Below are 24,776 nucleotides of genomic sequence, written 5' to 3'. Positions count from 1 at the left end.
ACTCACTTTACCTTTCACAGAAAACAACACTTCAAGAGTAGATTGTCTAGGTAAATTTATCTGATGTTAATGATGTCAGTGTCCTGGGTTTTAATTTCTCACATACCCATGCAATTGGAAGAGGGAAAGTACATTTTTCTGAGGTCACAAATGTAACTCATTACACTGAACTATTTATTAGTTACCAGGGAAACTCAACAAAACAGATGGTATTTTGAAATCTTTAGCTTACTGCCCTACTCAATACTTACCAGCACTCCCCTTCCAGCACCAAAAACAACAATGAGAAATAACCATAACCACCATTACTGATAAAACATGAGCTACTTCTGTAATTACTTAGATACTGTCTTGAAAGGTTAAGTAACTTACCCACACTCACAGCTACGATATGGCAGAGCTATCATCTGAATCCAGGCTTGTCCTTGTCCCAGCAGATGAAGAGACCCCAGACTCCCACCAGCAGCCAACAACTGCCTGGGTGGGCCAGTGAGCCCGTGTGTGAGAAACACGTCGGTAATTATGTCCTGGGGCAGGGCGGGTGTTCTCCCGTTCTCCAGAGGCCCAACCATTCCCAAATGCTCTTACACCCTACAGCCGCACCCTCAGCTAGCTGCCAGGCCCCAGAGGTATCTGAGTTGTGGTCCCCACACTGACTCATTACTGTCCTTCTCCTTCACTTATGTGTCTGTGCCTGCTTTGTAGGTCCCAGGAGGGCAATTTAAGGAACTATGTTTTTGTTAGTTTTGTGCTTTGGGGCTTTTTGTTTTTTTTGGTATACATTCCCTCAAGCATTAAGCATTAAGGCCCTTTGCTGCTTTTTAGAAGGATCATTCTGGAAACCAGTACAGAAGATTAGCAAAACTGGAAGCAGGGAGATGAGTTCTGGGGCTGCTATAGGAATCTAGCTGAGAAATGATGAGGGCTCAGACTAGGGGCGTCAGGAGGGACAGGAGGAACTGGGGAGAGGGGATGAATAGGAAAGAGCTTTGGGATACAATGCCAGTGGGATTCAGGGCTGAGAGAAGAGGAGCCGGGCGGGGCTAACTTCTCCAGGCCCGACCTCAGCACCCAGGTGGCTGCTGGTGTCATTCAAACAGGTCAGCAACACAGGGGCCAAGAAAAGGTTGTGTGTGGTGACTTTAGTAGGAATAAAGGCCCAAAATAATCATTCTCAGACAAAGCCAACATCTAGGGAAGGGCTGTTTCTCAATCTGAGGACGCAGACTGCTCTTCTGAGGCCAGGAGGACAAAGGCGGGCTTGAATGTAGGTTAGAAAGAAGGGCCATGCAGGGGGGAAGACTGCCAAGGCCTCAGGTAGAGACAGGCTGGAGAGTGGGGAGCCCACAGGGAGTGCTTCTGTTCCAGCTCAGAGGGCTTCAGATACCATGACCCCAGCACAAGAACTTTCTGTCCTTGGAAAGGTCCTAGAAACTTTCCAACGTCCTCTGTTCATACATTTATATTCTCCCTTGCATGTGTCTCTGGAGGACTGAAACTAAAACCCTCCAAAGGAAAAGCATCTGGGAGCAGTGCGTGGGTGTGAAAAGACAGTGCCCCCTCCGCAGCCTGGCCTGGAGGCAGAGCTGGAAATGGCCCCACCTGAAGAAGGGGAGGACGTTTTCTGGGTCCCGTCCTTGGAGTCCCCGGAGAACTGACCACAGCTTAGGTCTGGTGGTCCAGCCCCAGACCCCGGCTTGCTGCGGTGCTGGCTTCAGGGGTTTTCCCAATGGGGGGAGTAGGAAAAACTCCCTCAGCCTTCGAGGAATCCCCAGCACTCTGCCAGAACCTGTTACCAGCTCACCCAGGACAGCCTGTTTCAGACTCATCTGGGCCCCACCTGCCTTCCCGCTCCCATCCTGGGGCATTCCATAAAAATGCACTTTGCATATTTCCAGGGCACATTGCTGGCTGACTTCCAGAGAACTGACAGCAGCCTTAGGAAGGACCTAAGAAATCTCTGGAAAGGGTGCTGTGGGGACAGCAGAACCAAAGAGGTGCTGAGGACTGGCTGGAGCTGAGATTCCTGTCAGTCTCCCAGAAAACCCCAGCATCTCTATAGATAAGTCATCTAGAAAAAGGTGACAGGCAGGAAGCTTCCAGAAGATAATGGTATCCTAGTCCCTGCCTTCAAACAGAATGATTCCCAAAGTCAGTCCTGCAGCTGAAGTTGAGACACAGTTTACCTCTAGGACTCTTTCGGCAGTGTCTGAGGTTAGAATTTCAACTTGAATATTTCTTCCATTAGGCAGATATACATCCAGAGAGGCTTTCTTGGTGGTGACACTAAATGTATCCTGTAAGCAAAAGGGAAGCACGGTAAGTAGCCCCAGCAGCACCCAGCAGGGGGGCACACTGCAGGGGGAGAGCAGTCAGTGGCTGCCTCTCCCTGGTCCTTTGCAGGGCACAGAACTCAGAGGCACAAGGGAGCTGAGGGCAGAGATTTAGGAGATGAGATTTCAGGGGTGGGGTGGGGGTAAGGAGGGGCTGAGGCAAAGCAATGACATGCAGCTTGAATAATTTCCAAATAAACAACAAGGCATCCATTTTAGGAAAAATGCTTTTGGTAAAATCATCTACATGACCCTTGATCATCTTATATTTTAACTGTCATTTTGAATATTTCCAGGCATCCCTAAAAGCCCATAATATGCAGTAATTTATGACTCTGCTACAGCAAAAATCCAAAGTGTGCAAACTATGAGGCCTGAATGAAGAAGTTGTTATCTGGTAAGTGGGCAGCTGAGGGCCGACACCCCCAGCTGAACACAGCCTTGCCTGTGCTTATGCATTCTGCAAGGGGACATGTGTGCACTGCAAGCGACTGCAAATCCGGGGACCTGTGAAGTGCTTGAATGGAGTGTTCTAGAAAGTCAAGGACACGCTAGAGACACTGGAAGGCCTTCAGAGTTTAGGAAAGCATGAAGCTGAGATTGGTGCTCAGGTATCATCAAGAAAAGGACCCCAGGAGGAGACATGGCCAGTGGCTAGATTGGGGGGTGAGCTATGTTAAGCACCCCCAAAACAGGATCCTGCAAGCCACAGAGCTGCCTTATCTCTGGGAGGCGATTCAAGCCACAGCCTTTCACATTACAGATTCTACAACAGGACAAAACCCTAATGTCCCAATACATCCACTGTATGCAGAGTCCTCGTCTCTCCTGGGCATTTGGCATGGCACCAGTTACGTGTGGTCCTAGGGAGAACTGAGAAAAGAGCCACTCAAAACACCTTCTGTGATCTCAACCTCCTAAATAGTAATACAGAGTAGGTGGGGATAATCTCCTTTTAGGGACTAGAAAATTTGCATCCAGCCCTGGTCAGACTCTGGGGAAAGAAGATCCAAATGACCAAATGGAAGATGGTCTGGAGATCACAGAGTTGGGGGTCAGGTAAGCTGAACAGGTGAGAACATTTCTCTTCAGCAGACAATGCGTCCACTTTCCTTAGTCCTCCTGACCCACAACCCCAATATCCACAGACATGAGATTAGGCATCAGTCCTTGCAGGGAACCTGGGGGATCCAATGACTCAGTCACCTCGCCCAGTTACCTCAAAGGCTGGTCACATTAGTGACAGGCTTATACTTCCTAATTTTGTTATCAAAGGGCAAGCTTTGACTTTCCGTGTTAATACCTCACTGTCCATGCCACATACTTAGAACTACTAAGTGTCTGTGCTTCTGAACCTTAGTGCTTTTGAAGAGGAAAAATCTTCTGTTTTCTAAATTCAAAAGGTTTGTTCAAAAAAACAACATGTTTATGAATGTATTATATCTTCATAAATAGGCCACATATATATATAGCATAGCATTTATGAATAAATATCTGTATTTATGACCTATAAATATACTGTTAGATCATGGTACTGATAATTGTGCTCTGTGTTAACTACTTCACATACAGTAACTCAATTCTCCTAACAACTCTGTAAGTCGTATGTATACTTATTAATTCCCCTTTCTCTGGTGAAGTAAAAGTTCACAAAGTTTAAATAACTTGCTTTAAATAAAAGGACACACTGCTAGATAGTGGCAGAGGCAGGATTCATGGCTAGCTCTTCACGACTCTTGGGCTTGTCTAAATAGGGTAGACATATTTTCTGGTTGGTCCAGAAAGGTTCCAGAATGAGCATGTTGTCTGGCATTGTTATAGACTGGATATTTGGGTCCCCCCAGATTCATATGTTGAGGCCATAATGTCCAGTATGATGGTATATGGAGACTGGGCATTTGGAAAGTGACGGGGATGAGATGGGGTCATGTCCCTCATGATAGGATTAGTGCTCTTCTAAGCAGAGACACCAGAGAGCTTGCTTTCTCTCCTTGCATGCACAAAAAAGAAATTTATTTTCCACAGTTCTAGGAATGTTTGCTATTTAAGCCACTCTGTATCTTGTTACAGCAGCCCAAGTGTCTGATACAAGTGTAATAATTATAGCACTCTGTCACTCTTAAATGTGTCCAAGTTTGGATAAGTTCAAAGGCCACATGTTACCACAATAACAACATAAGGTACATGGCATGCTGCCTCCCTCCACATACAACAGGTTTCTGTCTGCATGATGTGAATTTGGCACTTACTGATCACTGTGTTTGTTACCTGCCAAACAATCCTGTGACTTCTCCCTGTCAGAACTGACCTCTGAAGCAGCAAATACTGAACCACCTACCAGGTTTTTCTCCCAGTCCATCCGGTGCTGCAACAATTCACTTCCCAACATCCTGTGAGAATCACTCCAAGCCCGTCTATAGAATGTCAGGGACACTGGTTTCCCTCATCCACAGCACAGCCCTGAGCTCCCTGCACAACCTCAGGACACACTTCCTTCATTTCTACCTTTCCAGGGGAGTTTTGGAAGATTTCTCAGGTTCTCCTGCAGTCAGGATACCTGACATCTGATGGTGAACCACAGCAAGACCCTCAAGTACCCATCCTGAGCTGAGATACCGACCATCAGAGGTAAGGCCTTCCCCGGAACAACTGTTGCAAATAGTTCCTGCTACATACACCTTTGCCTAGGGCTTGGATTCTTAAAGGTTTTTGGCCTGTAATCACAAACATCTCTTACCTCAGGGGAAAAACTCTCAAAATGAATGGAAAAAATGTCATTGCTTTTTGATAAGATTCTAAAGGAAAGCCTAGAATTAATTTATGTTACCTCCATGCAACTTCCAACTCAAACCATACTGCAGAGCAGTAAGATACCTAAATTACATAAACAGTTAAAATGATATGAATGCATTTCTTTATTAAGTTCTTCTGCAAAAGAAAAATGAGGAAGCAGATTGGATTGGTAGAGTGAGTCAGGTTATAGATGGCCCTGAAATCAAGACACTTAAGGGTTTTATTAAAAAGGCAAAAAGAAGCCATGGTGGTTCTGGGTCAGGGAAACCAAAGCATGGGAACAGTCATAAAACTGTAGATTTGTCTGGCAGCATAGTGAAAATGGCCTCGAACACTGACTGGAGGATGGGAGACTAGAGAGAGGTTGGTTGCAGTAATCGGCACGTAAAGCACAGAAGAGATGCTTGGGATCTAAGCCTACCTTCCCCCTCACTGTACATGACCTCGTGGAATCCAGCAGAGGGTACTTTCCCTCCATGTACCTCATTCCTTCAGCTCTACCATAAGGATGGTCACAGTGCCCACCTCACTGGGCTGTGGTGAGGATTCAAGGAGGCAACACATATGGGGCTTGGAAAGGCACTCATTACAAACACTCAGATGGCAGCTTTATTGTTGTTAGTAGCAGGAATCAGGAAGTTATATATCTTTGTTTTAATCAGTGGCACCAGATAAAGAATAAAGGAGTTAAGATTCAGCAGATGTTTTCAACACTCCTATCTCATCAAGTCCTGTATATTTCACATCTCAAACTACCTCTTGACTCCATCCTCTTTCCATCTCTACTGCCAGCACCGGTTTCAGTTAAGGTAACCTGCTCTCAGTGGGTAACCTCCATGTCAAGGGAGGCAGAAGGTTCGAGGACCACCCAACTCTGCCCTTGGTTGGGATGAGACACATTGGTTGGCAACTGGCCCTCGATCTCCCTCCTTCCCTCCAGCCAAAGGGTTTCTGACTCACAATCTATTTCAACTTTGCCCACTTTCCCCAAGACTCTAACCATATCTACATACCCTGCCTCATCCCCACAGCTGACCACACCTCCTACAAGTCACAGAAGAAGCATCAAGAGGGGACTTTCTCCACTTCTACTCATAAACCCAGGCCAATGCCCGTAGCCTGACCCAATCTTTCTCTTTCACATTCACTTTAAGAGGCAGCCTTCCTCCGTCGGATGCAAGTTTGTGCCCAGTCCTCCTTCCTCGGGTACTCAGGGCCACTGACTATCAAGGCCCACCCTTCCCTCTCCTATCTTCAGCTCTCCTTCTCTATGGGCTCCTTCCCAGCAGAAGTAAACTTACTTGAGTCTCCTTCAACTTAAACAACACAAAGACAGAGACTCTAGGTAGATCACCTCCAAGGAAACAATCTCACTGGTTGGACCATGGGGAGAATTCCTTTTTCAGCACTGCTATACGCCTGGAAAGGGTCCTCTGTTTAAAGACAACTAAGCATATTTATTTGCTTTTAAATTATGCCATTTTAACTCCAGGAAAAACAAAACTGCTCAATAAACTAAAGGCAATCATAAATACTTGTTCAGCAGTAAGAAATATTTATATTTTATAATGATCAAAATACTAAAGATTTCATTTTAATTGTGACATACAAGATTAGGGAGAAGTTGGGGATGGAAGAGGGTGATACAAGAAAGTTGAAATCCTCATCTCCTGTAAAAGGCAGTCAGTGGATAATGTCTACAAATTGAAGAACAAGAGAAAGTTAGAGATGCATATCATTGTCATGCAGATTTTTTAATATCTGAAGAAAAAGCTAGAGATTGGAAAGCCATTGCCCCTGGGAGCAGGAGGTGGTTATATGATAACCCTTTTTTTAGCACGATTCTACTTTCAAAACTAAGAGTACATTTTGCTTTGATAAAAAATAAACATTTTTAGAGTGATATGGTAAAGAGGAGAAATAATGGTATCAGAAAAACCTTTATATTATGAGGTAGTAGCCAGTGCACAACAGGTAAAACATTCTAGGTTGGGAGTGGTGATCAAGGAGCAATTTGGCTCTATTTGTGATATTTCAATTTTACTAGAATGTACACAAATAATAAAATGTAAAATCAATAAAAAAACACAATTAGAGGGAAAAAGCCAACTTGGTAGATTTGAACTGTAGAAAAACAAAACCTTAACAAAGCTGTCCTCTTGATCTAGGGTGGATCAGGAATCAAAACACTCAATTCTCTCTAGAAAATCGAATGCATTCGTTTTTAAGAAGCACTGAAATCCTCCAATACCATGGGCTGCCTTAACACATTTTAAACATGTGATAATTCTTTTCAAATTGAATTTAACAACCTGAGAAATTCTTTAATTTCCCAAGGAAAATCAGTGTGCTTTATTGATAGTCTGCTCTGAGGCAGAAGAATGTCCGATAGCCATAGTGTGTGTTCCTGAGGTTTCTTATCCAACAAAATTCATACTTGGTTTTGCCAAGCTTTAAATTTCCATCACACTTAATAATGGGCCCTAACCACTTGCCTACAAGGGGAACATTCTTAAGAGGAAATAGGGAAATAGTCACTTTCCAGACCCCATAAACATAGCCATGGTGGGCAAAACTCCCCAAATAAGTAAGTTACCCCTAACTTCCCAGGCACACAAAAGCCACTCCAAATACCTTCTCAGTCTTGTCTTTTCTTCGAGCATGTTGTTCACACAAGACTTTAGAACACTACAGTATAAGAACCAGGCACATCAAAAGGTCTTTAGTTCAAAGACTCTGATTTTGCCTTTTCAAAGTCCTGTTGTCTGAAAGGCCATCTCAGGGCAAAAGCACAGAGCCAAGTAAGTCAAGGATGGCTAGGCACACAAAGCAAATGGGACTCGTGTGGGGCAGGGCCGGGGGGGCTACCACTGCTCTAGAAATGCCTCCTGACATCAGAGCCAGAGGCTCTGGTTCCCAGCTCCCTGGGTTTGGATCCCAGCTCTTCCACTTACAAGATATGTAAGTAACATGTGAACAACTTGTCCTTGTACAAGGTACTTAACCTGGGAGAGGGATGCTAATGGCACCTCCCTCAACAAGTTGTGAGGGATGATGAGATACTGCATACAAAGCACTGGCCAGACCCAGATTAAATGCCCCGGTAGAGGCAAACCCCTCTTATTTTTGCAGCTTACCTTGGCCATCTGTGATAAAGGCTTTCTGTGATAAAGGGCTTCTGGAAAGTTGGACATATTCACATTTCTAAGGTTGTGTGTCTTTGCCCAGAGACTGGAGGATGTTCTTCTACTTGCTGGGCATGAGCCAGCCCTGCGAGGTGTTGATTCCCCAGCAATAACCATGGATTTAATTCAGTGATCTGCCCAGTGACTCTTCTGTCTCATCAACAATGTTCTACAGCCTCGTGTGAACAACATGTTTGAGAAAAAGAAGACTGAGAAGGTGTCTGGAGTGGCTTTTGTGCACCTGGGAACTTAGGGGTAGCTTATTTATTTGGGAAGTTTTGCCCAAAGTCCATGAGCTGGGGGGTGCCTGCCTCACAGCAGCCATTTGATACCTCTTTGTTCAATGTATGGACAATCAAGGACAACAGAAAGCAGGGAGGGGCACAATGAGCATAGCACAACCTTCCTGATTTATACTGAATTTCCTTTTCAAAATCATAATGTAAACCTCCCTTGTAAACAATTTTAGGAATTAAGTTACCTCTGTCCTGCTCTCCTTTCGGAGGCAAACAGAAAGCAACTGGAAGGAAAATCATCTCTGAAGCAGTTGCAGATGACACCAGGCTTAAACCACCGGGTTTTCAGAGGGGCTGCCAAGTGCAGTGAATATAAGGCCGGGCCAGCGGGGAAGGAAGCAGAGGTACCAGGGTGCATAGGAGTCAGGCAGGGCCAAGCTGCCTTAAAGAAGGTCATCACAAGGACCTCAGCGAGTCTGGGAGCACAGCTCTGGGCCCATCTGACATTACCTAATGGCAAGGGGTCTGGACATGCACAGACACTCCATCTTTGCTGAAAGCAATCTCAGCATGACTGGGGAGAGAAAAAGAGACTGGCCTTGATAATGGTAGCGAGGACTTCATCAATGTTAACATTTGCCAGGTGACATTTCAGTGCTTTAGGAGTACTGGCCCACTTCATCCTCAAAACAACCCTATGAGACAGGAACTCTCCACCCCTTGTACAGATGGGAAGACTGAAATGCAAAGAGGCTAAGTAAACTGCCCCAAACCACACAAATTGGAAGGAGAGCAGCCAGAATTTGAACCTTGGCCATCACACTCCCAAACCTGAGCCCTTAACCGCTAAGCCAGTCTGGAGGATGCTTAGTCACAGGAAAGTCTAAACATGCTAATCTCAACATGAGAGACTGGTTTTCAGCATCACTGCTGTGTCACTGCTAGATTCCCTGCTCAGGGCTTAGTGCAGTGTTAGTGAGAAAGCGACCAGGAGCAAGAGGTGCCATCAAGAAGTCTAACAGTCAGATTCGAATCGCTCAACCCCCCTTCTCCGCAACACTACTGTCAGCAAAAAGCTGACTCACCAAGCCCAGCCCCTTTCAAAGCTACTGTATAATTGCGTGAGAAGAACTGGCAAGGATTTAGACAAATGAGAGCAACTAAGGGTGAAAAACATACCTGAAAAATGATGTCATCACAATACATTGATGATGTATTATTTAAAATATGGCTTCTCTCAACTAAGACCTCAAAGATCAGAGGAAGGCCTCCAGAAAGAAGACAACAAAGGACATCGAAGTAAGCTGGCAAAGTTCATGGAAGAAAGGGACGAGGAAAAAAAAATAAAGCCATTGCAACAGTGAAAATCTCATCAGAAGAACCAAGAAGAGACTAGCAGGCACAGCTGGGGGGAATGCGTTTGTGCAGTTATAAAGGGAAAATCTACTCAGACAACTCAATCAGGGGGAAAGCTCCCAAATTATCATTAAAAAAAAAAAAAAAAAAGAAACTCAAAGCAGAGCTCCAAAACACTGCTACCTCGTGAACAATTTTTGAAAAGACCTGGAAGCAGAAACTATAATGCACACACACACAGAATGACAGAACCAAGGCTGAATGGACCCCTGTGTGCTAGCAAGGATTTGCCAGATGTAGATTTTAAAATACAAGGTTCAAAAAACCTTGGGTGGTTTGCTTATGGGTAAAACATATGAATGCTTGTATATTCACAGAAATTTGTAGGAGAAACACATACTGTAAACAGTGTCTGTGAGGAGGACCCGGGCACCTGCGGTGGGAGCAGAAGTTCCTTTTATCATGTGCCCTTTTGGGATGTTTACCACCATCACCAACTCAACAACAAACTTTTCAAAGAAAAGGAAAGAACATATTTTTTTAAACCACCAAATATATGTGAAAATATCAACAACTACACAAATGGGAGGCTCTAGGATCATTTCTCAGGTTGCGTGGACCGGAGAGGATACAAACATAGTTGAACCACTGAATAAATGAAATTAACTGCCATTTTTAATACATCTGATCAAGTTATCATTCCTCCCTAGCTAGGGATCCAATTCAATAATTTCATATTATTGTACAACTTCAATTTTTTCGGAGCTTTTCCATTCAGTCAAGAACATACATGCGGGCAAAAATGCCCCCATATGTACACCTAGAATGAGTGATGTGCTAAACAAATGTACTTGGTAAAGTGCCAGCCTCACCAGGGCAAGTGGCCAGTGGTTCTTCAGACCAACAGAACAGAGGAAAGGGAGATGCTTTGGGTCATCCCCATTCAGACTGTTTTCCCCAATATCCATTGGGGAAACAACAAAGTTAGGAGCAGAGACTGCACAAGTAATAGTTGCCATGGCTATTACTGCTGCCTTGATGTCTCCACCATGGCACACATGGAAATTCTAACTACAGAAGTCAGGTCCCAGAACTTTCATGGGGGACCTAAATAATAAAAGGTTTTCTTTTACCCAGGTTTGAGATGTACAATGCTTAAGCTTCAGAGAAAAGGTACCTGCTTAATTAAAATGAGCTAAAGGTCAAATGACACACTTAATTTTCCATTCTAGAATCTATCCAATCCTCTGAAAGAACAAAACAGGAACCACCCTCCCAGGTACTCCGAGTGAATGTATTTTACCCAAGCCCAGGCTCTGTGGGGCTGATGGCTGGAGATGCAGTGCACACGTGTTTAAGAGACATGTTCTGCAAAGAAATAATAACCTTAGTAAAGAAGAGCAAGCTTACCATCTGTACCAGTTTTAAAAAGTCAATGAAGACATCACTTCTCAACATGTTTGGGTCCATAGTTACTGAAAAACAAGGACAGCAAGCCAGGTTAACACAGTGCTGGGTTGACTTATTAAACTGCTCTGTCCTTCAGGGGGAGCCCTGTACACCTTCCCAATTACCACTGCCTCCTTGAAGGAGGCATTTCTCAAATATTGGAAAATTCACAGAGCTTGCCTCCTCCAGGCAGCCCTGATGACAATGTGAACCCATTATATCAGTCCCAGTGACTGTCTCCCAGAATCTCACTTAATTCATACACACCTGTACCACTCAATATCCAGTTTGCTGCCCTAAGAGGATGAAGTTAATATGAAGAATACAAAAAGTGCTTACAACTTGGACCTCCCATTTTAGCAAGACACTTGGTCATTTGACAATTTTAAATCAATCAAGAACCACTAAGTGACAGCACCTCTTTTAATGATGGTAGCTCTCAAGAAGTTACCAAAAAAAGCGATTATAAGGCTGTCAGAGAGATGTCAAGTCTTTCCATTCTTGTATACTTATAAGATTATTTGCTCCCTTAGTTTTAAAGCTCCAAACACCAGCACTCAGATGCTGTGGCCAGAGCAAACGGGGCAGAGACTGTCCCCCTGTGAAGCCCACACGCCTGCCCGAGATGCTTCCCAGCCCATGTCCCCGTTTCCACCTTTTTTCCCACGAGTCTTCTCTGGACCCTGCTGTTTAGCTAAACTTATATACTTACTAAATCTGTATTCAATGTCTTTCTTCTTTCTTCCCTTTTTGTTGCTGTTTTACTGATTTCATCAAATAACTTCTCCCAGTATTCAAAACTAGCCCTAACTGAGGTCATTTCAGGTCATTTCAAACAATGCCATGTTTTCCAAAATAAAGAAAAAGAAAATCTTTATAACATGAGAAAAGTTTGTAGAGAAGGTATTCTCTTTTTTAAGGGGGTAATTTTGGGGTTGGGGAGAAGCCTTATTTTCTGGAATATATGTGGTATATATGCAAACTAATCTTGTAACTATTAGCATGGATTCTTGGGGTGGGGAAAGCTGTTGAAAAGTGTTCACACGAGTATTATTTACTGTACCACTATTAAGTACAAGGTACTATGCCAAGCATTTTGTAAATTTTAGCTCATTTAACCTTCACAACAAACCCTGAAGTAGATATTATCTCCATTTTACAGAAAAGACACCAAAGCCAGAGAAGGTAAGCATCTTGCACAAGGTCACACAGCCAGTGAAGTGCACACTTGGGATCTGACTCTAGGTCTGACTCTAGAGCCTGTGTCAGTCATGACATTAAGCTACACTGTCTCCTTGCTTTACTTTGCCAAAAAGGATCCTCAAGAAAGGGATAAAGGCCAGGCCGGGAAAAACGACCCTTTAAGCACCATTATGATCACTGGTGGAAAGGCTGGTTGTTAAAGAAATATTTCACTTGCTGAAAAAACAAAACAAGAATAAAAATTCAAAAGATACTACATTTTGGTCTTGAAAAGGTTTATTTAATGGATCTAAAAGAGGCATATTATTCATTACAAAAGATGAAATAGAAGACTTCTAGAATTTTTATTTATAATCTTTAAAAGAAAATATGTGCTGCCATGAGAAGTAATGAGTTAAATCTGTAATTGCTGACCTAGAATGATCTGTATGATACACATATTAAGAGTGAAAAAAGTCAACATACAGAGGTAAAACACTTTTCTTTTGACATGAAGGACATCAATAGGATAGTTGGTGAAGTTTGAATAGTCTCTAGATTAGATAACATTATTATATAACTGTTATTTGTCTGATTTTGATAACTATACTGTGGTTGTAGAAGGTCCTTGAACTTAGGAAATACACAAAGAAGTATATAAGGGTAAAGAGGTTTGTATATGTAGCACAAGCGTCTCAAAAAAATTATATATAATACACACTCGCAGGCACACACACACACGCACACACAGAGGAAGGCGAGAGGACAACAAAGCCAACATAAGATGTTAACATTTGGGAAATTTGTATGAGGCATATACAGATTCCTTGCATTATTTTTCAACTTCTCTTTAAGTCAGAAATTCTTTCAGAATAAAAAGTTTTTTAAAAAAGTACAGAAAAAAACGTGTAAATTTCAACTTGTGTTTAACAAACAGGGGCGTACATACACACCTGTAGACACACAGATTGTTTCTGAGGAATACATAAGTTACCTGTGATACTGTTTACATCCAGGGGCTTGTGGGTGGTGGGGAGAGGAATGTCTGTGGTGGAAGGAATGTTTCTTCCTTTGTATCCTCGTTGGACAGGTTGTATTTTTAAAACATTTTGGGTATATGCTGTTTCCCCTTTTGAAAACCTTCAAGTATTTTAATGCCAATTTTTCTGTTTCTCCCCACCACCTCTTTTTGCAAGAGCTTGGTCTTGCCAGCCAGTTTTGCTGAACACAGCATTTTCAAGAGCAAAGATGGCTGTACTGCGAGCTGGCAGGGGCCGCAGAGGACCCCCAAGTGTCCCTGGTGCCTCAGCAGGGCATCCTGGTGAGCACAGAGATGGGGGCAGCACTGCTAGTGATCATCTCTGGTATCTCTTGAGAGCGTTCATGAGAACAGTTCATCTCCTCTCTCTGCTCAGTTTTATTTAGTTAATATAATCCAGTTAATATTTCTTTGACTTCCACAATTAAAGTCAACATACCGTACCCAAGGGCAAATCTGAACAAAGAGCATTTCTGAAAGCAAATACAAAGACTACCTACCATATGATTCCATTTATATGAAATGTCTAAAAACAGGCAAATCTATAAAGACAGAAATTAGTATATTGGGTGATAGGGGCTGGTGGGGGAGAGGAACAGGGAGTAGCTGATCGATAGGTATGAGGTTTATTTTTGGGGTGATGAAACTGTTCTCAAAGATCATGAAAATGGTTGCACAATTCTGTAAATATATTAAAAACCATTGAATTATTCACTTTAAATGGGTGAATTTTACAGTGTATAGCATATATCTCAATAAATATGTAAAAAGAAACCCAAATATATATACCATTTTGCAAATACTGTTCTAACTGGTCTCTCCTCTGATCAGCCATAGATGTGGTCATCGCAAGATAGTACTTTGGCGGAAATGGTGGCAGGCAACTTCCAAAGACCCGTCTCAGCTGAAAGATTCGGAAAACACAGTTAGGGCAAAAAGCCTTGCGAGATACCAAAACCTTCTCTTCAGGCAAGTCTCACCCCAGCACTACTAAAATTAAGCCTTCCTGGTGGCCAATAAGAGGAAAAAGGGATACTCTGATTTTCTTAAGGAGATCTCAGTATAGGGTTCTAGAAATACTACTGGACATATTACAGACTGACAATTCCAGTCTGAGTTTGGAAGATTTGGGCTATGTTAACATTTCATTTGTTTTACAAGAATTCCCAGCCCTCACATCATACAATATTTCTTTAATTTACCCCCCACAACAGTACCTGTGCTATCCATGACAGCAGTCAGGAATTTAATTCCTCCACCCCATCTACCAAAATGAACAGATGTTTACAGCTGTGTTATTATGGTAGCCACTAGTCACTTGTGATTCATAAGCACTGGAGATGTGGCTAGTCTGAACTGACATGTGCTGTAAGAGTAAAATACACTCTAGGCTGTGAAGACTTAGTCAAAGAATAGAGAATGCAAAATACATCACTAATAATTTTTTATATTGATGACATGTTGAAATGATAATATTTTAGATATATTCTATTAAATAAAATATATTATTACAGTTAATTCTACCTGTTTCTTTTTATGCTTTTTAATCAGGCTACCAGAAAACTTCAAATTATAAATATGGCTCACATTATATTTCTATTGGATGGTGCTGGTTTATAGAATTCCTGTAAAGCTGACATATTTCATTAAAAACCCAGTCAGTCTCTGCCCTCCCACCCACCACATATGAGCCAAGACCATAGTGGCAATTATTTATATGCAAGCTAATAGTGGATGCATCAAAAATAATTTTTAAAATAAGGTAACCAAAAGTGCTATCTTCATGCATTCCAGCCCTACACTGACAGCGACAGCTTAAAGATAAAGCATAACATCACTCTCTTTAAAATAGGAGAAAGGAAACCAGTTGGAAGCGCAGTCAAGTTTTAACATGGTACCTCTGGAGAAGAAGGGCTGACTCTTACTATTACTGTAGTTAGTGGCTTAAAGACTAGGAAAGCAGATCTAAGAGAAATGAGACTGCAAACAGGTAAGAATTTTAATTCCATGGCCTTTGTCATAAATACAGCATGCATTTGGCAAATATTTACCTTTGTAGGCCCTAACTTCAAAATACATTGACAGTCTAACCACTTCTCTCTATCACTACTGCCAACACACTAGTCTGAGCCACTGTCACCTCTCTTCCAGATTGGCGCAGCAACTTTACAACAGGTCCCTCTGTTTCTGCCCTTGATCCCCTTGAGTCTATTCCTAATACAGTACCTATGGTTATACTTTTAAAATGTGAGCCAGATTATTCATTGCCCTGCTGGAAATCCTTGATGGCTTCCCATCTCACTCAAGTAAAAGCCCAAATCCTTACAACGGCATAGAACTGTGCCATCCAATCTGATGTCCATTAGCCATGTGTGACTACTTAAAAGTTAAATTAAAGTGAAATAAAATTTAAAATTCAATTTCTCACACACACTAGCCACATCTCAAATACTCAGTAGTATTTGTGGCAAGTTGCCACTGAACTGGACAAAGCCAATATAGAGCATTTCCATCAGCACAGCAAGTTCTACTGGGCAGTGTTGCCCTAACACCTGGAAAGGTTATTAACTATCTGCCTCTGGGTAAGATACAGCTCCCTACTATGTTTTGTTTGGTCTACTAGTTGTTTGATTTTTAGAGAATTTGAAATTGATGCCAACATTTGAGATGTAAAAATTTTTTAAACTTCTGTCCTAGAGGTAGTACAAAATGCTACAGCCACTTTGGAAGACAGTTTGGCAATTCCTTACAAAGCCAAGTGTAGCAATCCAGTAAGCATGCTTCTAGGTATTTACCCAACAGATTTGAAAATTATGACCATAAAAATTCACACATTAATTTTTACAGATGCTTTATTCATAACTACCGAAAACTGAAAACAAGAAAGATTATCTTTCAGTAGGAGAATAAACTGTGGTGATCCATACAATGGAATATTACTTGGCACTTAAAAAAAAAACCCTATCGAGCTATAAAAGGGCATGGATAAATCTTGAACACATACTGACAAATGAAAGAAGCCAGTCTGAAAAAACTGCATACTGTATGATTTCATTTACATGACATTTTGGAAAAGACAAAATTATAGAGACAGCAAAAAGATCAAGAGTTACCAGAGAACTGGGGTAGGGGGCCCATGAAACTGGTGAAGCATGTCAAATTTTTAGGACAGTGAAGCTATTCTGTATGATACTGTCCTTGTGGATACATGATTCTATGCATTTGTCATACCCACTGAACTTCACTGTAACATAACTTTAACTACACAAATAATTACAATCACTTCAGAGGGTGGGAAAATCTAGGATGGACCACAGAATATAACAAAACTATATTACAAAATGTATGAAACATCTGCAGTGACAGGTGAAGGAAAAAGTGCTGACCTATATAACTTGGGAAATGAATTGGAGATATTGGTATGAAGTCATGTTTAGCTTAATATAGTTACAGATGGTTACATATAAAAATATTTTTAGGTATGTTATACAGTCAGCTGAGAGGGCCTGGAAGCAACAACTTGGCAGTAGTGATGATGAATACCCAGAAGTGCCCAAATCTTGGTTTCTAAGATCATTCTCCAATAAAAGCAACCAGGGCTCCATGGAAAATGGTTGATTCTAGGACTGAGGAAGGAACTAGATGATTCTGGAGCATCTTGTAGCACCAGAAAAATAAGTAAGTGCTAAAAAAAAAAAAAACAATGGGCATATGTCAGAGACTAAAAAAGCTCCCATGGGCCAAAGCTGAAAAACAATTAAAATAAAGCAATATTGAAGTATAACCCAAAGTATAAGGTAAATATCCAGGAATCCATGCAGACATAAATTATTGAATAAATAAATAGGAGAGATAGACAAATCTGTGGGGAATCCCAGATGATTTATGTACTCATCCCACAAAGAGATGGAGCATAAATCCCCACTCTTCCAGTGTGGACTGTGCATAGGAAAGGGAGGAGAAAGAGTAACTTTACAGTGGTGAAACCTGACAAACAACTATGTCAGCCAGGTGACTGAGGTCAACATCAACAGTGATAAGTTGTGTTGATAGTAGGCACCCTTCATATGATGTGTAAATGGCATTTAACCTCTGTGGTCTTCCTTCCAAACACACATCACCCTCGTCTGATCACATGAAAAACATCAGAGTTCAATAGAGGGACATTCCACAAAATACCTGACCAATACTGCTCAAAAGAAAGTCATCAAAAACAAGGAAAATCTGAAAAACTGTGACATTTAGAGGGGACTTAAGAGACACGACAATTAAATGTAATGTGGTATTGTCCTGGGTGGATGCTGGAACAGAAGAAATATGACATTAGGTAAACACTAAAGAAAGCTGAATACATTATGGACTAGAGTTAATAATAATGCATCAGTACCAATTCATTAACTGGAACAAATGTGCCAGACTAAAGGAAAACAATGGCGGAAACTGGGTGAGGGATACATGGGAACTCTGTACTATCTTTGCAATGACTCTGTAGATCTAAAACTGGTCTAACAAAAATAAAGTGTATTTTTCAAAAACCAAACTGATGTTCTGGCTTCTCTTGAAAAATCAAAAGGTCTGGAATCACTGGTTCACATTCCTCAGGCAACTGTCCTCCTTAAAGGAGACCTAAGCAGTTCTCAACCATTCCCCATTGCCTCACTGTGGGTAAAACTGTAATATTTCCAGAATATCTCACCCGGTTTTAGTACATCTGCATATCAACAGGTGCTCAAGGGTGGAGAGAAGTATGGCTTTAGTGCATTTGCATCATTCCTCAGGGGTGGAGAGTAGTTCATCTTGATATCAATGGGCAAGGAGGGCTTAACTGTACCCCAGAGGTGAGGTGAGGGAAGGGCCAGTTTTGCTTCTGCTGGAGCAGGAAAGAAAGATGGCCCAAGACTGCAGTTTGTAAGCAATAAACGGATTTTAAACTTTATTTCTCTCTTTGACTGATTTTGGTTTTTAGAGTTATTTTGCCCCAGGATTTCCTTTCCCTGGACTTACACTCACCTGATCCATGCCTCTCATTTAAATGACCTGCCTGACCCCAGCTAACCATTTCAGTTTGCAACCTTTCTCTAAATCCAGGAGTATAAAACACATAAAAATAGCAATAATTTGGTTTCTTTTAAATTCAAGGAAATTTACCTGCCATGCTACTTTCCAAAGACACACCAGCTGGAGCATCACCCCAAGCACAGGGGGTCAAATCACCTAGGATTTATGCACCCCAAGTCTACTAAATAGAGCAGGAATTTGTCTTCTTTGCATGCCATTATTTCTTGATTAACTATGTGATCCTTAAAAGGCAATTGCCTTTCTTGGCTTTTGTTCACAAAGGTTGCTGGTTAAAATCACAGTAGCCTTGAGCCACCAGGGCCATTCACCTGCAAGAGAGCATCTCTGGGAAGCCCCTACCCTAAGGCCAAGGGCTGGGGAAAGTCAACAAGAATTAAGGTTCTAATACCCATCCCAGCACGGAAACTCTCCCAGCAGGTTTTACAATCAGAGCAGACTTCTCCAGGAATCTTCCCCTCCCTTCTCTAATACTTGTCTAAGGGGAAAGATAAACATGTAATAAGCTGAGTAGTTAAGTCTGCCAATAGTCAGTCATCAATGTCACAAGTTCTTCAACTCTATCAAGATACAAACTTTTCTATTGGTCTCAGTAGCCCACAGTGCAGCTATTCTAACCACCAGCATACTGAGAATGATCTGGTATTAGAATTTAGCCCACTGTTTCAAAAAACTGTTTAAGGAGACCAAAGGGAAAACACCTCTTCTGTTCTTTTATTATGAGGTGTTTTGGGTTGGTTGTTTGCTTTTGAAATACCATGTTCAGATAATACATTTTTAATCCCAGCACAATCTCCTGCACTGATTTCTCCATCATGCAGTTCTACCTTTAAACATGGAAAGGACTTCACTGGCTGGCTGAAAATATCACCTCCTTCCCCGCCCTGTGTACTCACAGCCCTCCATACCTACTGCAGAGTGGTGATCTGGCACAAGTTGATTAGAGACACAAATGGTGGCCTTCCTACAGTCCACTTGTAATGTTGACTCATTCAACCCATCTCTGCAAGTCCCCTTGTAATCAAAACCCCAGATTCCCCAGATAAAGGGCCACAGAGCTCAAAGCAATCTGGGTTGTGGCATTTGGTACCAAACAACATTAGCCTGGAGCTTGTACATTATACTATTTGTTCCTCAAAACAGCCATGTGGGATAGATGATCACCATTGCCATTTGACAAGTTTACCTGACAATAAGAGTAACCTGAAGCTCAGGGAGAAGAGAGTTAAAGCAAGGTCCTAAAGCTAATGAGTGGCAGAATTTGGACACCATCTCTTCACTACTTTTTCCTTTTCCTCCCCTTCTTATCCTCCCACCTTCCCTCTCCTCGTCCTCCTCCTCCTTCACCAAATCTCTGCTGGGCATCTACTAAAGTAGGTTTCTGTGCTGGGTATGCTATGCCTACAGCCTTCATTTATTTAATTATTGGTTTTTCATTTAAATACTGGTTTTTGAAACAAAATAATGAGAGACAAATATACACAAAAGAGGAACATGACAAGGTCTAAAAATGAAGTGGCACAGGAATCAGAGAAAGACATCTTGTGCAACCCAGGAAGGCTTCCTGGAGGAGGTGGGGCTTGAAGTGGGCCCTGAGAAAGGGCTGGTCCTTGACAAGTGGGTCAAAGAGCAGGCATCCTCCCAGAAGGGAAAGTGAGCTGAGCAGAGACAATGAGTAGGCCAGCCTGATACAGACAGAGGGTCCATGTGGAGGAAGAGGGTAGATCAGATGAAAGCAGGGAAGGAGCCAGGCTGGGTCAGCACCGGGTGGGGAGGAAGACTGAAACAGAGCACACTGCCATGCACAGCCCCTTCTCCCACTGAAGGATCCTTTGCAAGCTTCCACAGCTTGTTCCCATTGCCGTGCCTGATACCGGCAGAACGTTGGCAAAGAGGAAAGCATTCTCTTCATAGAATCCATAGAGTTCTTCTTACATGGGATGGCCTCATCCTTAACACTTGGCCAAAGCAAGCCAGCTAAGTTTCCTTCACAGACTCCTTTAAACCCATTTGAGGGAAATGGTGCATCAAGGACTGGGGCACAGATCAAACTGGTTTCACTCACCTAATGGCAGAGAGTGAAGTCAGGTCCAATAGTTCACATGGCAGAGAGAAAAGCAGCATTCAGCAGCAAAGGGGCAAGCTGCCAGACCTCGAGGGAGAATCATGGGGAGAAGGGGCTGCAGGCAATGGCTTCAGAGGGCATGAGTCGCAACTGGCCTTTTGAAAACACAACCATCTAAACTGGGTTCAATTGTATAGGCAGTAGCCTCTACACAGCTTGGCTGAGAAAGAGCAAGCACCTCACCTGGGCAGATGCTCCTTCCCAGTCTGTTATCCAGTATACAACACAGAAACTCAGTTCTTAAAACCAAAAGATCACATGTGCTTAAGTTAGAGTTTTTTACTTAATGTAACAGAGTGCATGATATCTAACAGGAACTTAGTAAATGTTTAAGTAAATGAACAAATAAGTTAATTCCAGAAGATGAAATTTCTATTCTAGCAGCACGCAGAACTTCCCAGGAAATAAAGTCATGTTCATTAAACACACAATACACAGATAGGGCCTTTATATTGTTTTGTTTTGTTTTCTAAAGTGTTTAGTATTGAGTTACGTTAAGAATTCTGAGCCATTTCACATCTTCCATAAAACAGCAAGAATAAAATCCACCTGAGAAATGGCTAGGAGAGCTCACCCAATCTTTCAACCTCAGACTTAGGGTTGCCAGATAAAATATAGAATACCCAGTTAAGTATGTCCCAAATACTGCATGGAACTTACTCACAGTGAAAAATTCTTTGCTATTTATCTGAAATGCACATTTAACTGGGGTTTCTGTATTTTTATTTGCTGAATCGTGCAAAACCTTACTCAGACTTTTCTATCTACCCCATGGAAATGATGACAACGATCACACTGCTGACCTTACAGGGGCTTGCTGGGCAGGTCAACCACGGTCCTGGGCTGCAGCTCTGATGACAGAGAGCAGATCTTGGTCATGTGGGGCCGAGGGAGAGGCAGGGATCAAGGGCAAAGGGGACAAGAGGAACTTTTGTAAGCTGTTCTTTATCTTGATTATGAAGGTGGTAGCTGCTTATATTTACCAAAATTCACTACAGTGAACACCCAAAAATAGGGAATTTCATTATTCCAAAACAAAAGTATGTTAGTTTAGAACTCAATTGTTTTACTGATACAATTTATTTTGTCAGCTATAGTAAGAAACTACAAAATGTAATGGGTCAGAGCAGGTTCTAGAGATCAAATCCTGGCTATAGCACTTACTAGGCCGTATGACTTTGGGCAAGTTGTTGCTTCAGTTTTCTCATCTGTTAAATGGGGCTGATTATAGTCCTAGCTCATAGGACTGTTATAAAAGTTAAACATGCTGTTACATGTAAGCTCTTGGCACCAAACTCAGCATGCAGTAACTGCTTGTTAGTTATCATTTAAAATTATTAATAAATGCTAATAGAAAACTAAGATCTAAATCGTTTCTTTAAAATGAAGTTATTCCTACAGAAAAGGGAAAAAATGGTAAGTTTAAGGTATAAGGTAGTCTGGAAACTGCATAAAGAAATCTCCACTTTAGGATTTTGAAAAACCTGGGATAAATATGGAGTATTCTTTACTGTCTACTGTCTACCACACAGAGGGCACTGGGCTGTGACACTATTTCAGTATTACAGAGTCCACTACAATGAATAGTAAACAGTCTCTTGTTCACAGCTTCCAAGGTCAGGATTACAAGTTTACTTACTTCATGTCTCTGTTTCTGGACGTGCTAAGATTTGATAGGTCCAAGTTTTTCTGAAAACAAGTGTTTTCTTGAGTCTGTTGGTTAAGGAGGGCCAGATTCAGGAATTCTTCAAGCCTCTGAGTCAGTAAATATTTACTGAGCATGTTCTATGTACCAGGCTCTGTGACAAGCTATTCCCTACTCTTCACCAGTACCCGGTGAGGTTGAATTCCATAACCACCTATTTGCCTATTATTTCTGACAAAAAGACTGAAGGTCAGAGAAGAGATAAGGTGACTAGCCAGGAAGTGGTCACGCAATTCCAAGCTCTCCTTTCTCTTCTCTGCTGTCTCTGCTTTTCACCTGGGGGGCTACCTCCCCCATCCTACATCACCTTATAAGAAGACAGAGGATAGGAGGTGATACCTCAGCTTCCTCTCCCAAATGCCTAAGACACCTATACTTTCTCCTTCAAGATCCCCATCTGCCTTCCTCCACAGCCTTCCCAACTTCCCAGACATGTTTTGGTTGCAAATAGCTTCTCATCTTCCAGAAGTCAGAATTCACTGCCCTTCCTCATTCAGTCATCCCACAGTCTTTCCTGAGGGACCATGGGCACTGGACCAGGTGCTAGCAATTCAAAGATGACCACACAAATTAACTAACAACCACATCACACCTGTTTTTTGTTGACTCCAAAGAAACTTAATCTTAGAAAATGAAACTTAAACCTGAAAAATGGACTTTTCCTATGCACTCTGATATGAGGAAGAAGGCTCACTGCAGTGACATCATTTTCAATAGCAAAAAAAAAAAAAAAAAGGAACTGAGTTGTGCATCAGCAGAAGATAGTTAAAGGAAATATAGTGTATCTCCTAACTAGAAACCCAGAGATGGTATGAAAGGACTCCTGCAAAATGTTAATAGCTGTTGCCTGCCAAGTTCTCTTCTCCTGCCTTCTCTCTCTCTTCCTTTCCTTTCCTTTCCTTTCTTTCAACTTTTGCTCTCTTTATAAACAGGATATAAAACCCAAAAATAAAAAACTGCATAGGGCTGGGAGGACTGTGAAGTTTATTTTTAAACTTCCATTTATTCCTTTATCCCATTTTGAAGACTTGCAACACTTCCTAATTAGGACAATAAACCCCACCAGAGTAGCTAATAAATCATCTGCCTCCCAGAAAAAATGCCATCAGGACATCGCAGGGAGAAACTGTAGTGGGAAATGGCCTCCTGTCTTGATACTCATCTATTTCCGGCTTTCCAGCCTGTCAGTAATTGAAACCTACTAATAACCTCTGTGGTTTGAAAATAAAAATAGAGACATGCCTTTATAATGGGGGTAAGTTTAAGAAACTCTGGGAGTTTAAGTACACAAATTAAAGGAGATTAAATACCATGTACAAGATTCCTAAAACTATACCTTCGTCCAGACTTGGTTTGCTCCTTTTGAATGTGTAATTTGCTCATTTTGTATTTGTCCTAGGGAATAGCTGGTGCTGAAATGGAGCCCATAATCACCCAGCACCCGTCCTGGTGGGGATCACTGCGCTGGGAAGGGGTTGGGAGACCCACCTGCTTCCTGGTCCCTCATCTCCCAGCTGTAGATCATTAGGAGCAGCAGCACGTATTCATTGAGCTGTTTGGCAAGCACCACAGTTAATTCTTACCACAGCCCTGTTTCGCAGATTAGGAGTCTGAAGCCCTCCAGAAGGCCAGTGTTTTGCCAGAGTCACGCTCCCAGAGTCCACTGGGCGCGCTTTTCCTCACCTGCCTCAGGTGGACGGGCTCGTACCTGCCCTGGACCTGCTCACCTGGTCGTTCCAACGATGCAGCTGGCTGTAGCGCACCCTGCAGAAGAGGAAGCCGTCCAGGTACACGGAGTACAGCTGCAAACACAAGAGACATCCCATCCCGACTTAGCTGAACGACCAGGTGAGCCCCCGCCCCGCCATGTCCCCTCCTTGCCCAGTCGGCCCCCGGCCCCTGGCGCACCACGTAGTGGCCCCCCAGCGCGTCCAGCCGCTGCTGGGACACCGGGATACAGAAATGCATCTTCATGACTCGGGGTGGCCCCGGAACGGGGATGGGACCTGCGTGCGGCGCGGTGCTAGTTAGTGTCTGAGCCCCAGAGCGGAGGGCCCAGCTGGCTGGTCACGTTGTCGGGGGCGGAGCCCTGCTCCCGCCTCCCGGAGCCCGGGGCGTCCGCGGGTGGGGCTCAGACACTAGCACCGCGCCCGCCCAACCCCGGCTGCGGCGCTCGGGTCCCCCCCGAGGGTGGGAGGGGGAGCGTGTCACCGGCCCGCGGCCCCACTTCCGTGCACTGCCCACAGCCAGCCTGTGCCTGAGACAGTGCTCCCTGGGGTGGGTGGGGGCGGCGGACG

General features: G+C 42.8%; 1 protein-coding gene across 7 annotated transcripts in view; it reads right to left on the bottom strand.

Annotated features, from left to right (window-relative positions):
* Nucleotides 1-24,532, bottom strand: part of SNX31 (sorting nexin 31) — a 66,343-nt gene extending 41,811 nt beyond the window's left edge. For 5 of the 7 annotated variants that reach the window (XM_036876466.2, XM_057497858.1, XM_036876468.2 and 2 more), the window contains exons 1-5: nt 24,388-24,532; nt 24,207-24,281; nt 14,363-14,477; nt 11,314-11,378; nt 2,187-2,297 (exon numbers count right to left, since the gene is read on the bottom strand). In XM_036876466.2, coding sequence (XP_036732361.2) covers nt 2,187-2,297; nt 11,314-11,378; nt 14,363-14,477; nt 24,207-24,281; nt 24,388-24,453 — 432 coding nt within the window. In that variant the 5' untranslated portion in view covers nt 24,454-24,532. Of the gene's footprint in view, nt 1-2,186; nt 2,298-11,313; nt 11,379-14,362; nt 14,478-24,206; nt 24,311-24,387 lie in introns of all 7 variants that reach the window. The other 2 variants (XM_036876467.2, XM_057497859.1) reach the window with 2 other exon arrangements.
* Nucleotides 24,533-24,776: the final 244 nt, after the last annotated feature.

The sequence above is a fragment of the Manis pentadactyla genome, chromosome 3 (assembly GCF_030020395.1).
Source record: "Manis pentadactyla isolate mManPen7 chromosome 3, mManPen7.hap1, whole genome shotgun sequence".
Lineage (NCBI taxonomy): Eukaryota > Metazoa > Chordata > Mammalia > Pholidota > Manidae > Manis > Manis pentadactyla.
This window is presented reverse-complemented; position numbering and strand designations above follow the sequence as displayed.